Source organism: Mustela nigripes, chromosome 9 (assembly GCF_022355385.1).
Source record: "Mustela nigripes isolate SB6536 chromosome 9, MUSNIG.SB6536, whole genome shotgun sequence".
Classification (NCBI taxonomy): domain Eukaryota; kingdom Metazoa; phylum Chordata; class Mammalia; order Carnivora; family Mustelidae; genus Mustela; species Mustela nigripes.
The window spans coordinates 7,274,546-7,289,450 of NC_081565.1; the positions used below are offsets into that span (position 1 = coordinate 7,274,546).

The following is a 14,905-nucleotide window of genomic DNA, read 5'->3' on the forward strand; positions in this document are numbered from 1 at the left end:
CCCCCCCCCCCCCCCCCCGTTTTCACCAATGGCATTTCAATAGCTTTTGAGAGTTTTCCCACACAATACAGGTGGTTTTCTTTGTGTTTTGGTAAGAAGTCTCATGTCTGATTCCAGCCTAGGAGGGAGGGCTGGGGCAGAGGAGGCACGAGGTGGACGGTAACAGCTTGAAAGGCTTCCCAATGCCGCAGCAGGAGCAGGGACAGCCACCATCTCGTTTCCCCTTTGGCCCTAGAAAATGAGTCATGACTCCACCTCCTTTTCAAGCTTCCGGGCCTAGAGTTTAAAGGAGATAAGAAGCTCCTTGGGTTCTAGTTTTGTTCTCCATTTATGTACTTTAAAGAAAGGTGCACCTTTAAGACAACTTTTTGTTCGTCTGTCTTAAGTATTGTGTTGGGTCTTTTATATCCTGTATTTAGGAAGACTGTGCCTATCACTTGAGTCTCTGCATCCTGAGCACCATTGGGGGCCCTAAAATGCTGAGCTGGTGTCAATGTCAGAAACTGTGAAAATAAAAGTTGCAAAGTCTTTGAGGGCTGAAGTATATACAGCCGCAGAAGCGAGGGGGCAGGGCAGGCAGAGCGAAATTGGGCCGAGTTGATATCCTGGGCTCGGAGACTGCCTTTGCCTCTAACCAGCCCAACTTCTGGGTCTCAGTCCTGCTTCTGCAAAATAACGAGGTTGGTGAGCTCATCCTCGAAGGTATGAAGGCAGCTCCACTGGAAGCTTCCAGTTTTACAACTTCATAGTTAACTTTCAGATTTGAGAAAAGGCCATCCAGGGCTCAGGATACGGGCAACAGGCTCTTGAGAGAACATAAGGGCCCAGTCCCATCCAGGGAAACATTTGGGCCAAAGACCTCCTTTTTAAAGATTTTATTTATTTATTAGTGAGAGAGAGAGAAGAGGAGCAGAGGGAGAGGGACAAGCTGACTCTGCGCTGAGCACAGAGACCCTTAGGGGTGGGGGTGGGGGCGAGATGGCGGTTGGCTCCCAAGACCCTGAGATCACCTGAACCGGAATCAAGGTGGCTCAGTTGGTTGAGCAACTGCCTTTGGTCATGATCCTGGGACATCCTAGGATTGAGCTTAGGATCCAGCTGCCTGCTTAGCAGGGGGTGGGCTTCTCCCTCTGACCCTCCCCCTCTCATGCCCCATCTCGCAAATAAATGGGTAAAATCTTAAAAAAAAAAAAAAAAAAAAAAGGTCGGACAATTAGGACAATTAACTAACTGAGCTGCACAGGTGTCCCAGGGCTGAAGACACAAAGACCTGCTCCGGCATACAGTGACTCTACCCCTTCAGAGACTCTAGGGATCTGCGGCTACAGGGTTTGTTTCCATCTTCCTAATGTCTTTAGGGGAGAGACTTCCCACAACCTACACTTGTGCTCCCCAACTGCTAAAGGCCCTCCCAGCTGGTGGGAGACACCCCCATCCCTGCACCTGGGTACTACACAACCTTGACCCCTGAGGTCCGCCACACATTCTCCTTCCTTCTGTCCCACTCTTCACCCAAACCATCTGGGAAAAACTGCAGGTGGTTAGAACCAATTCTGGTCATCTTATTTCCAAAGACTGGGTGCAAAAGTCACTTTTGTTGAACGCCTGGGTGCCAGAAATGGTGCCAGGTTCGTTACATACTCTGTCTAATTTCATCCCACAGCCACTGTATGAGGCAGGTCTTCCTATGCCACGTTTCTGATTAGGAAACTGGGGCGTGGAGGGGTTGAGTAATGGGCTCAAGGTCACAGGGCTGGCAAGCTGCAGAAGAAACAGTATTCAAATCCAGATGTAGACCGACCATAGATCTTGTACTGGGTGTTTTGTTGTTATTTTAAAGTTAATTTATTTAAGTAATCTCTACACCCAACAGGGCACTCCAACTCAAGAGCCCAAGATCAAGGGTCGCCTGCTGTCTTCTGACTGAGCCAGCCCCGCGCCCCTGCACTGGGATTTTGACTGAGATAAAATCCACACACTGTACAAATCACTCATTTATAGAACTCAATGGTTTTTAGTATAGTCACAGATACATGCGACCATCACCATGGTCAGCTGTAGAACATTTTCTCGCCTCAAAAAGAACCCCCAAGCCCTTCCTATTATCACCTGCCTATCTCCCCCTCTCCCCTCCCAAGTCTAGGCAACCAACCACTAGTCTACTTTCTGTCTTTACAGCTTTCCCTACGCTGGGCTTCCATAAAAATGGATCATGTAATACATGGTCTTTGTGACTGGCTTCTTTGACTTAGTGTCATGTTTCTATGGGAGTCTGTACTCCCAGGATATCCTGCTTCAGATGAGGGACCTCAAAAGGTATGGACAGCGTATCACATGAGAAATTCATGATGAAACCTGGTTCGAGCAGCCGCAGAGATCACAGGAAGATCCGATAGCAGTTTTCAGATCACGGAATGGGGTGGATGGCCAACTGTGAAGGATGCCACAGGAGGAAAGCTCCCCACACTGGGTGTGAAGCTGGCCTATGATGGCCGGTGACCTTTCCCAAGACTAAATTCTTTGATTTTGCCAAGTTCACATTAGTATAAGAAAGGGTTAAAAATGAAAAGTCTACTCAGACTTAAGTTTAATGAGACTAGTCCAATATGGATAAGTACAATTTTGTTAATTAAACTCATCCTGGAGCTGTACTCAGCAGGACTGAAAATGAGAATGAGCAAAGCTTGTTTGTTTTGTTTTTGTTTTTGTTTTTGAGAATGAGCAAAGCTTTTGTTTCTCTCAATCCCCTGTGGTTCCTGTGAGGCTTCAACAGTTAAGGACCCCCTGAACATCACAGGAATTGGTCCCGCAGAAGCTCCAAACGAGGCCTGTTCTGGTCTACTCCCACTTATCGTTTGGTCTTAGGATTGGATACCGGATTCTGCCATTCCAAATATCTTAATGGAAAAAACCCTTCTCCTTGACTTGACAATTACTTCAAGCCAGGAACCAATTTCTCAACCATACAACACAATTACTTTCATCTGTGAACTCAATCCAAACTGTGAGTAGCATTTTTCTTTTTCTAATGGGCCATTATATTTCACCAAATGTTGCCTATCCCTTGTTCTGCAGATGCTCTTACCTAAGTCTGGCTACGTAGGTGAGCACCATCCCCATAAATGGCCAGAAATTTACAAAGTATACAGTTCAACAGCACTGTCTGATTAAGCAACACCAACTTGACATTAATGGTCTTTCAGTTATTTTGTTCTTTCAAGTCAACAGAGATTGCCTCCCGTCCAGGTCAAGGAGAGAATTAGGGCAGGGAGGATTCCCAATCTTTGATAAGATAATCTCCAGATAATCTTGAAATCTATTTTGGGAATAACAGATGTGGTTCTAACTGGATCTTTCTCGAGTTCTTCCCAAAGCCCCGGGCTGGAACTCTTCACGTGTCCCTCATAAACACCTGGTATAATTACGGAGTCGAGCAGGAATCAGAAGGCAGTTCTGGTTGCTTCTCTGGTGTGATTCCCTAGTGGCCCAATCCGTTTTGAGGTTGTTTCACAGTCTGTCGGGACCTCTGCTCCTTCCTCTGTAAAATGGGCATGAAAATAGTCTTGCTTCCTTCACTAAGTTACTATGGAGCTCAGACTCAATGGCACATGGACAAATCTCTGAGGAAGCAAACTCGACCATCTTCTAGAATCCTCACCTGCATTAAATACCAGTCTTTATGAGGGCCCGTGAGCCTCAGCTAAAGGGACAACTGTTTGCGTGTCACACAGCTTGTGTTCTTTCTCCGGTCGGTTGCCTGAGTTCTAGCCTAGGTTTTAAATTTGTTTTAAAACAAAGATTGTGTTTGGTCACATGAAACTGCCTTAAATAGGCAATCTAAAATTAGCTCCAGCTGAAGCCTCAACTCCAAAGTCACTACCGGTGTCGTCATCTCTTTTCTTTCTTTAATAAGCCCTGCCCCTCTTTTGTCCCAGGACGGGCTTCTGGCTCACATGCCCTTCACAAAGAAAATTTCCCTGGCTGGCTGCCATGGTTTCTCTGCCCATTTCCATTTTAAGTAATTTTTCCTCAACTGTCCCAATTTCTTCCGAAATAAAGGCAGGTGCCCCAAACAGCTGGTTCATGTCTAAAGAAAACTTGACTTGTAGGCTGGCCAGAGGCTTTGTGTGGTCACATGGCCTGGGTTCACACCACCCACTGAGCAGCACTCACAGTGGGTTCCTGCGCAAACCCTGGCATCTCGGACTGGTCCTCTGGGTCTCACGAAACAGCTACCAAAGTTTGATGTTGTGTTTTTCAATGCCTAGTCCTACGGCGGATGACCCATTTCAAACCAAAGGGCCCCCCCATTCCCTTTTGGCTTTGCTAGTTCCGCTCAACTCCAGCACTGCTTTTTCTATGTGTAGCTCATACTGACAGAATTTCAACAGGAAGTGGTATGGGGGGGGTTTATGAGGGGGGCTGTCTTCCTGTGGCCCAGTTATTTACAAAAAGGCAGGTTCTCTAATACTTCAACCATTTGCCACAAGGGCTAACTTGTGTATAAATGAATACAATGGATTATCCCCAATTTCTCTCAAGCTGCACAATAATTTAACTTATTTAAAAGCTGAGTTGTAGAAACAGAATCCACATGAAATCCACACACCAAAAGAATGATGAAGAATGGTTTCATATCACAGAACTGAGATCAGTCACAGAGTGGAGGACTTTAGAGCCAATGTGACAATGTGACCCAAAGGGGCAAAGCTCCCTTTGGTTTAATTTAAAAAAACTTCCTTTTAACGCTGGAAAGAAAAATGAGCACTTTCTCCTGATCTGCCCTTACAGATTTACTGCCAAAAAAAAAGGATTAGCATCAGTATTACATGTATCATGAATCACAGTTGAGGCACAAAGCATGCATAAATATTGAATAACGCCTGCAGCCAGATGCCTTTGATATGCCTGGCAGCATGTCAGGTGGTGGGTTCACAGACGCAGAAAGGTTCACCTAGGCTCACACTTCCCCGAGCCCTGAAAGCAACAGACCCTCTGAGTTTAGCCATTCTATCTTTTCAGGCGACATTCATCAGATATGTATGGAAAAATATCTAGGGGTGCCTGAGTGGCTCAGATAGTTAAGTGTCTGCCTTCCACTCAGGTCACGATCTCTGGGTCCTGGGATCGAGCCCTGCATTGGGCTCCCTGCTCAGTGGGGAGTCTGCTTTTCCTTCTTTCTCTCCCCTCTGTTCATGCTCTCTCTCAAATGAATAAAATCTTAAAACATATATATATATCTAGCTCACAACACTGTTTTGTGTAAAATGCAGGAGAAAAAACTTGTCTCTAAGCCTCTTGGACTTGGCCAAAGATTCTGTCTTACATAGTGTTCCTCTCTGTCTTCTAGGCTGATCCCAAGTAAGTTAAATACTTTAGATGTTGATCAAATATACTGTGGGCAGGAGTTAAGAACACCTGAGATACACCCACCTGACCAACAAATGAGTTCAAATTCACTGGTGTTTGATCAGATTCTTTTCATACTAGGCTATGAGAGATTCTCTGTTGTATGCACAAATGAACCAAACAAACACAGAAGAGAAACAGGTCACAAGGTCAACTATTTGGAAGTTCTAGCCCTGGCTGGAAATCAGGTTAGGCCACAATAAATGAAATATCTGGGAAGGGTACCTGCGGCTACCAAACCAGGCTGGAGAAACACCAGGAGAGACAGAAGGCGAAGGGATGAGCCTCTGCTTCAGGTTCTTATAAAGAAAGGACAGCACTGGGGCACCTGGGTGGTTCAGTGGGCTAAAGCCTCTGCCTTTGGTTCAGGTCCTGATCCCAGGGTGCTGGGATCCAGCCCCGACACTGGCTCTTGGCTCAGCAGGGAGCCTGCTTCCTACTTTCTCTCTGCCTGCCTCTGCCTACTTGCGATCTCTATCTGTCAAATAAATAAATAAAATCCTTAAAAAAAAAGAAAGAAAGAAAAAAAAAAGGACAGCACTTCCCTTTCTAGCAGGCCCAGATGGCCCTTCTGTCTCCCCATACCTCCTGGCCAAACCCCATTCCAGGAGTAACAATATCCCTTTCTAGGTGTGCAATACTTCCACGTTTAGCAAGAATTCCCCTGCCTTGGATTCTTTCACTTTAGATCACGATCCCATCTTCTGGATAAGCCTGTTGGTGGGGATGAGCCTAAACCAGGAGAACTGTCAGTCCTCAGCCACCTCCTCACAGATCTGCCTGAAACCCCAGTTCCCATTTTTTCTACTCCCACATGCTTGTGAGAGCAACCAGATCAGGGCCCACGGCTGGCATGGAAATGAGAAGGGAAGGGAGCGGTGCCGCTAGAGGATGGATGAAATAGTCAATGCGGGGGCACTAAGCTTAGCTTCTTGGGGTCAGGAGGTGACAAAAGGCGGACTGCCGAGACTTGGCCTTCTACTCTGGGGAAAGACTGAGCAAAAAAGCTATTCGTTCATCAGATAGCCCCAGAGAGCGCCCACCTGTGCCTAGGAAGAGCGTTTTCCCCCAGACCAAGTGCCCACAGAGGTCAAAAGGCAGCTCCACTTCCACCAGGGTATATACATGGGGGGGGGGGGGTGGTCCCTCCCAGCCCAAGGGGCCGTCCACCACACCTGCCACGCTCCAGGTGCTGCTCAAGAAGCCGGGTCGTTCACACCTACCACCAAGCAGCCCAGACCTGTCACCCCGACCGCGCCGGGAGGAACTGGGGCGCGAAGGGGCCCCCTCCCAGCTCGCGCGGACTGTGCGCGCCGCCTACCCGGAGCTCGCCCTCCGTGCGGTGCAGTCCCAGGCGCCGCAGCCCCACGGCCAAGTCGTTGACACACAGGCCGCCGTCGCGGTTGACGTCGAGAGTCTGGAACAGGCTCCACAGGCGCAGCCGGTGGTCCGGGCCCCCGCAGACGGCGCCGCCGCACGGGTCCACGGACGCCGGCGACGAGGCGGGCGACGAGGCGGCGGAGGCGGCGTCCGGCGGCGGGGAGGCCACGCAGCGGCACAACACACTGCTCACCATCGGGCGCGAGGCAGGGGCGCCGGGCGCGGAGCGGAGGCGGCTGGCCGGCGGGGAGAACACGGAAGACACGCGGGAGTCCCCAGACGGCGAGCGCGGGCTGCTAGAAGCCGGCAAGCTGGCGGGAGGGGCCGCTTCCGGGAGCCCCGCCCCACCGCCCGCCGCCTCGTTGGCCACGCCCCCAGGCGGGGCGGGGGCCAGTCACAGGCCCGGACGGCCACTCGGCCGGGGCGGAGCCTCCTGGAGGACCGCCCACGCCGCGCCGGACAGCCTGGATCAATGGGGAAGGCGGAGCGATCCCCGCTCAGCCGGCTGCCGATTCAAACTGAAGGAGGCGGGGATTGGCTGAGCAGGCCCGTGAGAGGAAATCAAGCTGCGATAGGCAGAAGTTCTGTGATTAGCCGGCGGAAGGCCCCGTGTCCAATTTCCATTGAGAAACGCTGTTTGGACTCAGGCAATCGTGAGGATGGGAGGAGCGGTCGTGTACAGAGACCTCGTAGTCTCCGGTGGGAAATAGGGTTTGTGTGAGGAGCAACCGTGAGCTGCGGCTGCGAAAGCAGAGTTTGCTTCCGTGAGTGGAATTAAAAATTGGCTAGTGGCTCAAGGCCGAAAGCACTCAGGTATCCTCCGGAGGCCGGGTTTTGGTACTCTAACTCCCTAAACCACCAATAAAATAGCTGAATTTAACGGCGTAATAGCCGTAATGCTGACGATTGAAGGACAGAATGATTTTCCAATGGAAGTGAATAAAGGCAGGTGGGCGGAGCGCTCTGTAGCGACAGACACACTTTTAGACCAATGACGAGGCCAATTCCAGTAAGTAGGCGTGCTCTTCGGTTGAAAGACAGATCAAAAGAACCAGTGATCTAAGTGACGTTTGAGCCCCGACCAACCAGGAGGGCGGGTTACTCCGGAGAAGCTCTGGGAGGCGGGAAGAGGGGAAGTGGGCGGATCTCCGCACACCCCGGCGGAAGAGGCAGATTCAGGAAGCCATTACGCAGCTGGCTGGCAGCGGCCGGGCCGGTCGGGGCTGGGCCCTACGCACTTTGCGTAGCGAGGGGGGTTACCAAAGGCCTGGTGCTTGGCCTGGGGCAAGCCCGGCCTATCCCCTGTTGGGGGTGGTGGATGAGGGGAGAGGCTGGGGAGGAAGAGACGGGGAATTGGGGCGTTTGAAGGGATTATAATTTCTTTAAAAAGGGGGGTGGGGAGAGGCCATGGCCGTCCCAGCCAAGAAGAGGAAGATGAACTTCTCTGAGCGAGAGGTGGAGATCATCGTGGAAGAGCTGGAACTGAAGAAGCACCTGCTGGTGAACCACTTCAATGCCGGGGTCCCTCTGGCTGCCAAGAGTGCCGCCTGGCACGGCATCTTGAGAAGGGTCAACGCTGTGGCCACCTGCCGCAGGGAGTTGCCTGAGGTCAAGAAGAAGTGGTCTGACCTCAAGACCGAGGTCCGTCGCAAGGTTGCCCAGGTCCGGGCAGCGGTGGAGGGTGGCGAGGCCCCAGGGCCCACTGAGGAGGATGGAGCAGGCGGGCCTGGGACAGGTGGTGGCAGTGGTGGCGGTGGCCCAGCCGTAGCCCCCGTCCTGCTCACCCCCATGCAACAGCGCATCTGCAACCTGCTGGGCGAGGCCACCATCATCAGCTTGCCCACTACCACAGAGATTCACCCCGTGGCCCTCGGACCCACAGCCACTGCAGCTGCAGCCACGGTCACCCTGACACAGAGTGAGTGACCTCTCTCACCCAGTCTGTCGTGCATAAATGGGAAGGGCCAGCCACAAGCCGGGGCGGCCTGGGGAAGGTTGGCTGCCAGGGGTCAAAGGTCAGACGGGCGTCTTGGAAGACCGAGAGGCCTTCCGAGAGCTCGCCGGACAGAAGCGATCCTGTTCTCTTTGGGATTTCCTCAGCACGCAGTCTGGGCTTCTGCTGAGCTGGATTGCTCTCACCTGTTTTGCCGCCATTCGTGTCATGACTGACGGAACGATATAGTCCTTGAAGACAGGGACCTGTCTGTGTCCCCACAGGACTTACCGCAGGGCCTGGCACATAGTAGGCGGTCAGGACATACTTGTCGAATGACTAGACAGATGGGAGTATTAATACCCAAGTAAGACATCGAATCTGGACAAAGACATTCTGGGTTTTTAGTGTGGGGAACATTCATCGGGCCCTGCCCAGAAACCTCATGCTTCCTTGGGTTCATCTAGTCCCTCCTTCCTCCTCAGACAATCGTGCTTATTTCTTACTCCTCAGACCCTGTGCTTGGCACTGGGATTACCAAGGTGTTCAAAATAGGACAGATAAGACACACACACGAATAACTGGACTGTCAGTTGACTCGAAGGGCTCAGGAGAGGAAGGGGCTTCCTGGCTGGGGTGGGGACTCAGAGCCGATGTTGGCACCGAAGGGTAGAGAAAACAACCACGGAGGCCCAAACAGCCCACCCAGAATTCCTTTCAAAGCTTCTCAGTTATGAATGACAATGGTTTGGTTGGCCTTTTTAGTTCAGACAAGGGTTTGTACCAGTGACTGTTAACTGCTCTTTTGTGCTGGGCTATGACCCGCATCGGTCAGTGATTCTCAGTGGGGCTTGGGAGAACTGGGTGTATGAGTGAGTGCCATCCCGTCCCCCTGCGGTCGTATTTTCTAAGGATATCCAGGTGGGAAAGAGGATCAAACACTGGTCTAAATGTCTTGCTGTTCTAGAACAAGAAGGACCTGTGACCTGTAGGTATCAAGCAGACGGGAAGCATTTACTGGTCCCTTCCGCAACTGCTGTCTCACTCCGGCCTCCTCTTCTGTTTAGGCGTAAAAGGAGGGAGATAGGACTAGTGTGGCTACCATCAGTTCTGGGAGAGTCCCACCCAAGATGGTAGCTGCGTGCCAGCCCTGCAGGGAGCGTGTGGCCCTGCCTTAATTAGCTGGAAGCATCCCACTGGGGTGGTGACGAGCAAGTGGGACTCCGGTGTTCTGGAGACCTGGGTTTGCTTCCTGGACCTGCTGAATAAACTGACCTTAGTTAGGCAAGTCACTGCGTGTTTTTGAGTTTGTTTTCTCACCTCCAAATATGAGCATGACAGTACCTGCCTCTTGGTGACATTGTGAGGAGTTAACGAGTGCAAAGGGCTTAGCACAGTGCCTGACACACAGTGGGTGCTCTCAATTTTTTGCTAGTATTGTTATTAGCAGCTTTGCTTTTGCCAGATCTGGGGCCGGCCCTTTGGTTACCAAGCAGATTCTAAATGCTTTAGGCTCTAGATTTATATGAGGAAGGCTATAAAGCCGGAGGAGACCAGAATTTCCCCGGAACAGGGCTTAATGGCCTCCTCTCCCCCTGCCCCGGCCCCCATGTGGCCCGCTTCGTTCATTCTAGAAGGTGACCTGCCACTGCCTCTGCTCTTCCCCACAGTCCCCACGGAGACCACCTATCACACGCTCGAGGAGGGAGTGGTAGAGTACTGCACAGCGGAGGCCCCTCCACCGCTGCCAGCCGAGGCCCCCGTGGAGATGATGGCCCAGCACGCTGACACCTCGGTCAAACCCCAAGCGCTCAAGAGCCGCATCGCCCTCAACTCGGCCAAGCTGATCCAGGAGCAGCGGGTCACCAATCTGCACGTGAAGGAGATTGCGCAGCACCTGGAGCAGCAGAATGACCTGCTGCAGATGATCCGCCGCTCCCAGGAGGTGCAGGCCTGCGCCCAGGAGCGCCAGGCCCAGGCCATGGAGGGCACCCAGGCGGCGCTGAGCGTCCTCATCCAGGTCCTCCGGCCCATGATCAAAGATTTCCGCCGCTACCTGCAGAGCAACACACCCAACCCCACGCCCCCCTCGGAGCCCGGACAGGTGGCTCAGAACGGGCAGCCCGACAGCATCATCCAGTGAGGGCAGGGGCTGCGACGACCTTCTGCTGTGATTGGATGGCACCACTGTGGTCTTGGAAGTGGGTTTTGTGACTGGCCTTAGGCCATGTGGCCAGCCCTCTCTTGGATGGCCTGTTCGGGGTCCACGGTTTCTGAGAAGTGAAGGAGATTGAGAAGAACTTGTTGGGCTCCTGGGACCCCAACTGTTCCTACCCCCACCCACCACCCCTTGAGCTGCCTGGCGAAGAGCCTGAAGGTTGGCTAGGTGGGGGTTGGGCGCTGGTGATTCTACACATGGTGTCACACGCCAGGGCTTGCGACAGGAGCCACTCTGTCTAGAATGCCTGGAAGGGAGGTTCTCACTGGGAGCTGTCTCACAGCTGGGGGTTGGGGGCGGGGGTCCTGTGCTGAAAGGCTCCCCCACCCCACAGTGTCATCAATGTGATAATGTCCGTGGAGCGGGTAGTGGCCCAGTACCTTCTTCCTGCCTTGGGAGGCAGAGTCACTGGGCCTGAGCAGGAAGCTCCACCCCTTTTCTCCTTCCCACTGTGCCTCCGTTCTCAGGGGACTCCGGTCCATCTGTGCTCTCTCCACCCCCCACACCTCTCCGGGCCTCGCAGGGGGGCCCTCGCTGTCCCCCCCCCCCCCAGCTAGCTCTGCAGCTGCACCCAGGATGCAGCCCGCTGGGCTCAGGGATGCTGGGTGTGCTGGGGACGGCCTGGCCCCCATCCGGTCTTCCACTGCGCCTGGGGCAGCCTGACAGCTTTTGACTCAGGACGAGCATTAGGCTCTGGGTGCTGTGAATCTGAGAGAAAACAGACCAGCTTGGAACACTGTTGCTCCCCTGCAGTGGGTCTGAGGTGACCACGTGACTTCTTCCAGAAAGCTTGCTTCAGGCCAGTTGTATTTCTGTATGCCTACCCCTCCTGGGAAGGGGTGCAGCTCCGGCCACACCCGTCCTCTTCTCTCTACTGACTGCACGATTCCGACACTCGGCGTGGGGGAAAAAGAAAAAAAAAGTGGGGGAAAAGGCATCATGCCCCGGATTCCCTCTCACATTATTGGGCGCCTCATGTTCTTGCGAGACCCCCACTGACTGGCGAGGTGTGTCTCCAGGCCTGCTTGGGCCCGAATGTTTGAGGTGGGAGAGCCGAAGCTGGCCTAAGAAGCAGGACCTTGACTTCTGTGCTCGAGGAAGAGCAGACTGACCTCGGAATGCCGAAGGAGGTATCGTGCCCTGTTCTGTCTTGACGCTCTCTCCCGTTCTGGAGGGAGTTTACCCAGGTGGCATTTATCCGGTTCATTTTCCGAATCGCCCTGGATCACTCAGACCCTTGCATTTTCCCAGATCATTCCCCAGGACTGCCATCTTGCTGCCGATGCCTTGGCTGCACATGACCAGTGGTGATAGCTCGAGGCTCCAGAGCTCAGCTGAACGATCAAGGTGCTGCCCTTCTGGGCATCGTGGCTCACTCCACTGTTGCCGTTGCGGGAAGATGCCCCCAAAGACGGTTGGGAAGTGACTGTCGTATGGCCAGCCTCTCTGTGGAGGACAAGTGTCGCGTCAGCTAGGGAGCAATGGAGAGGAATCCGGCCGGTAAGGAGGTGGGTGATGGAAGGAAAGCTCCCCTGTGGGGCTGGAAAGCAGGAGCCCCTGGCAGCCTGAGCTTCCTCCCTCCATGGAGCCTGATCCCCCGGCAGGGAAGCTCTGGGGCCTTCCTGAGGCTTTGCTGCTCGGTTTGGCTTTTCTCTGGGGTTGGCATTCTGAGCCACTACTGCATCGGTTCCAATTGGGTATAAAGAGGAGGCCTGGATCTCTTAAACTCACCGCTTCTTTCAGGTCATAATTTTAAATTAAAACTATATCACTTTTTTTACACATATCTGTGTCTGCGTCTTTGTCCTTATTGGTTATATATATAAAAGAGATATGGGCTGGCAGAGACCAGGGGCTGGCACAAGATGGCCCACAGGTCAATTTTAGTATATGTGCTGCCGAAGCGAGCACGGCCCATGGGTGAAAACCGGCCCCCCACCTGTCTTTGTAAATAAAGTTTTATTGGAACAGTCACACCCCTTCATTTACTTAAAGTCTGTGGCTGTTTTTGTGCTACAGTAGTAAAGTTAAGTAATTGTGGCAGAGACCTCTGGCCCTTTACAGAAAAGCCTGCCTATCTCTGGTTTGGAGTAATGTCTGAGAATCTGGATGAAAGTTACCTGGGCTGGTAAACATATCCCAAACCCAACCAGAAGAGACTCCTGGAGGAAGAGCTCTAAGAATCTGCTTCATAAACAAGTTCTCTGGGTAATTCTGGTATTTCCTGAGGGTTATGAACTTTGACTTAGAGCCTGGAAGACAAACTCAGCTGGAATCATGGATCATGGAAGCATACAGATCGTGCCCCATTGAGGCTGGTTCCCAGGAGCTGCTTCTGATGGTTGAGAAGTCCTGCCCAGCAAAGAGTCTCACGTAAGATTGGCCTTCATTCTGGAGGGATCCTAACCTTCTAGGACATAGTTAGGACTCTCTCTCATAGTTAGTAATAATAAAAGCTGAGAACTATCAAGCCCCTGCTCTGACTAGGCCTTATAAGCATTACCTCATTTACTCCTTGCAACAGTCCCGTGAATTAGGCAATAATGCTATTCTCGGTTTGCAGGTGAGGATACTGAGGATCAGAGAGGTTAAGCAACTTGCTTAAAACCACACAGCTACCTTATTCTCTGGGGTGGCCCATGCCCTTAGCTCCTGTTTTTGTTTTTAAGATTTCATTTATTTATTCAACAGAGAGCACAGCAGGAGGAGCAGCAGGCAGAGGGAAAGGGAAAAGCAGGCTTTCAGTTGAGCATGAACCTGATATAGGGCTCGATCCCAGGACCCAGGGATCTTGACCTCAGCTGAAGGCAGATGCCCAACGGACTGAGCCACCCAGATGCCCCTTAACTCCTGTTTTTAACAATGCTGAGCTTGCTATCAGTCAGATGTGAAACCACCTAGTGACCACTTGAACCTGCCCTGGAGTTTCTGGGTCGAATGAGGAGGCCCAGGAAACACATGAAATGGAAATAATGACCTCTCCAACTCTCCTTAGGCTTTGGACATTCCTATTAAGAGGGAAAAGGGTGGCTTAACAGAACTGAACTCCCCTCTCCCTGTTGGTGCTACTGGAGAGCTGTCACTTACATTGGGATGCCTTTTTGGGAGTTCTTCCTAAAATGTGGGATCTTACATAAAGGAGATCCTCCAAGCCAGGGCAGGTAGTGAAGCCTTTTACATTTTAAACCACTTTGATGGAAATCTTTCACAAAGGGATCCTTTTGTTTCTTACTCTATATAGAGTTGGCTGAGAAGGATGGAGAGGCCGGGAAAGGCCCTGAGCTCAGGCAGGTTTGGGCTTGAGCTGGGTTCCATCCTTTACACACTGTGTCTCAACTTTGCTGGACCTCAGTTTTCTCAATTCTAAAGCAGGGGTGAAAGGGGCACCTGGCTGATTTGGTCGGTGGAGCTTGTGAATCTTGATCTTGGGGTTCTGTGTTCAAGCCCCACTTTGGGGGTAGAGATTACTTAAAAATGAGAAATTTTTTCTTTTTTTAAGATTTACTTACTTATTTTAGAGAGAGAGAGCAAGGGGGGAAGAGCAGAGGGAGAGAGAATTGCAGGGTGACTCCCTGTCGAGTGCAGGGCCCGATGCATGGGGCTCGATCTCATGTCAGACGCCCAACCGACTGAGCCACCCAGGACCCCTCCAAAATGAAATTTAAAAAATTAAAAATATATATATTTTATTGGGACGCCTGGGTGGCTCAGTTGGTTACTGAGCCAACTGGGTGCCCAGTTGGTTAAGCAGCTGCCTTCGGCTCAGGTCATGATCCCAGCATCCTGAGATCGAGTCCCATATGGGGCTCCTTGCTCGGCGGGGAACCTGCCTCTCTCTCTGCCTCTGTCTGCCTGTGCTCGCGCTCTTTCTCTCTCCCTCTCTCTCTCTAACAAATAAATAAATAAAATCTTTAAAAAATATTTTATTTATTTATTTGACAGACAGATCACAAGTAGGCAGAAAG

At 51.9% G+C, this 14,905-nt stretch overlaps 2 protein-coding genes across 5 annotated transcripts in view; one reads left to right on the forward strand and one right to left on the reverse strand.

The window, feature by feature from the left end:
* SLC25A25 (solute carrier family 25 member 25) overlaps positions 1-7,139 on the reverse strand; it is a 35,925-nt gene extending 28,786 nt beyond the window's left edge. Inside the window, exon 1 of one of the 3 annotated variants that reach the window (XM_059410706.1) lies at positions 6,731-7,139. In XM_059410706.1, the coding sequence (XP_059266689.1) occupies positions 6,731-6,985 (255 nt within the window). In that variant the 5' untranslated portion in view covers positions 6,986-7,139. The remainder of the gene's footprint in view (positions 1-6,730) is intronic. The other 2 variants (XM_059410709.1, XM_059410713.1) reach the window with 2 other exon arrangements.
* Positions 7,140-7,970: 831 nt separating this feature from the next.
* Positions 7,971-12,722, forward strand: NAIF1 (nuclear apoptosis inducing factor 1). 2 transcript variants are annotated; one of them, XR_009406237.1, is made up of 3 exons: positions 7,971-8,707; positions 10,393-12,070; positions 12,192-12,722. XR_009406237.1 is itself a non-coding variant. In XM_059410717.1 (2 exons), exons 1-2 carry the CDS (start codon positions 8,197-8,199, stop codon positions 10,863-10,865), a joined length of 984 nt encoding a protein of 327 aa, XP_059266700.1. In that variant the 5' UTR covers positions 7,971-8,196; the 3' UTR covers positions 10,866-12,722. The 2 variants fall into 2 exon arrangements, 1 of the variants encoding a protein (XP_059266700.1); XM_059410717.1 differs by having other exon boundaries at positions 10,393-12,722.
* The last annotated feature ends 2,183 nt before the right edge of the window (positions 12,723-14,905 follow it).

Bases quoted from the DNA above. Each gene is read 5' to 3' on its own strand.
- NAIF1 (XM_059410717.1), top strand. From the start codon at position 8,197: ATGGCCGTCCCAGCCAAGAAGAGGAAGATGAACTTCTCTGAGCGAGAG. The intron at 8,708-10,392 runs GTGAGTGACCTC...TCTTCCCCACAG, and splicing joins CACGGTCACCCTGACACAGA to TCCCCACGGAGACCACCTAT.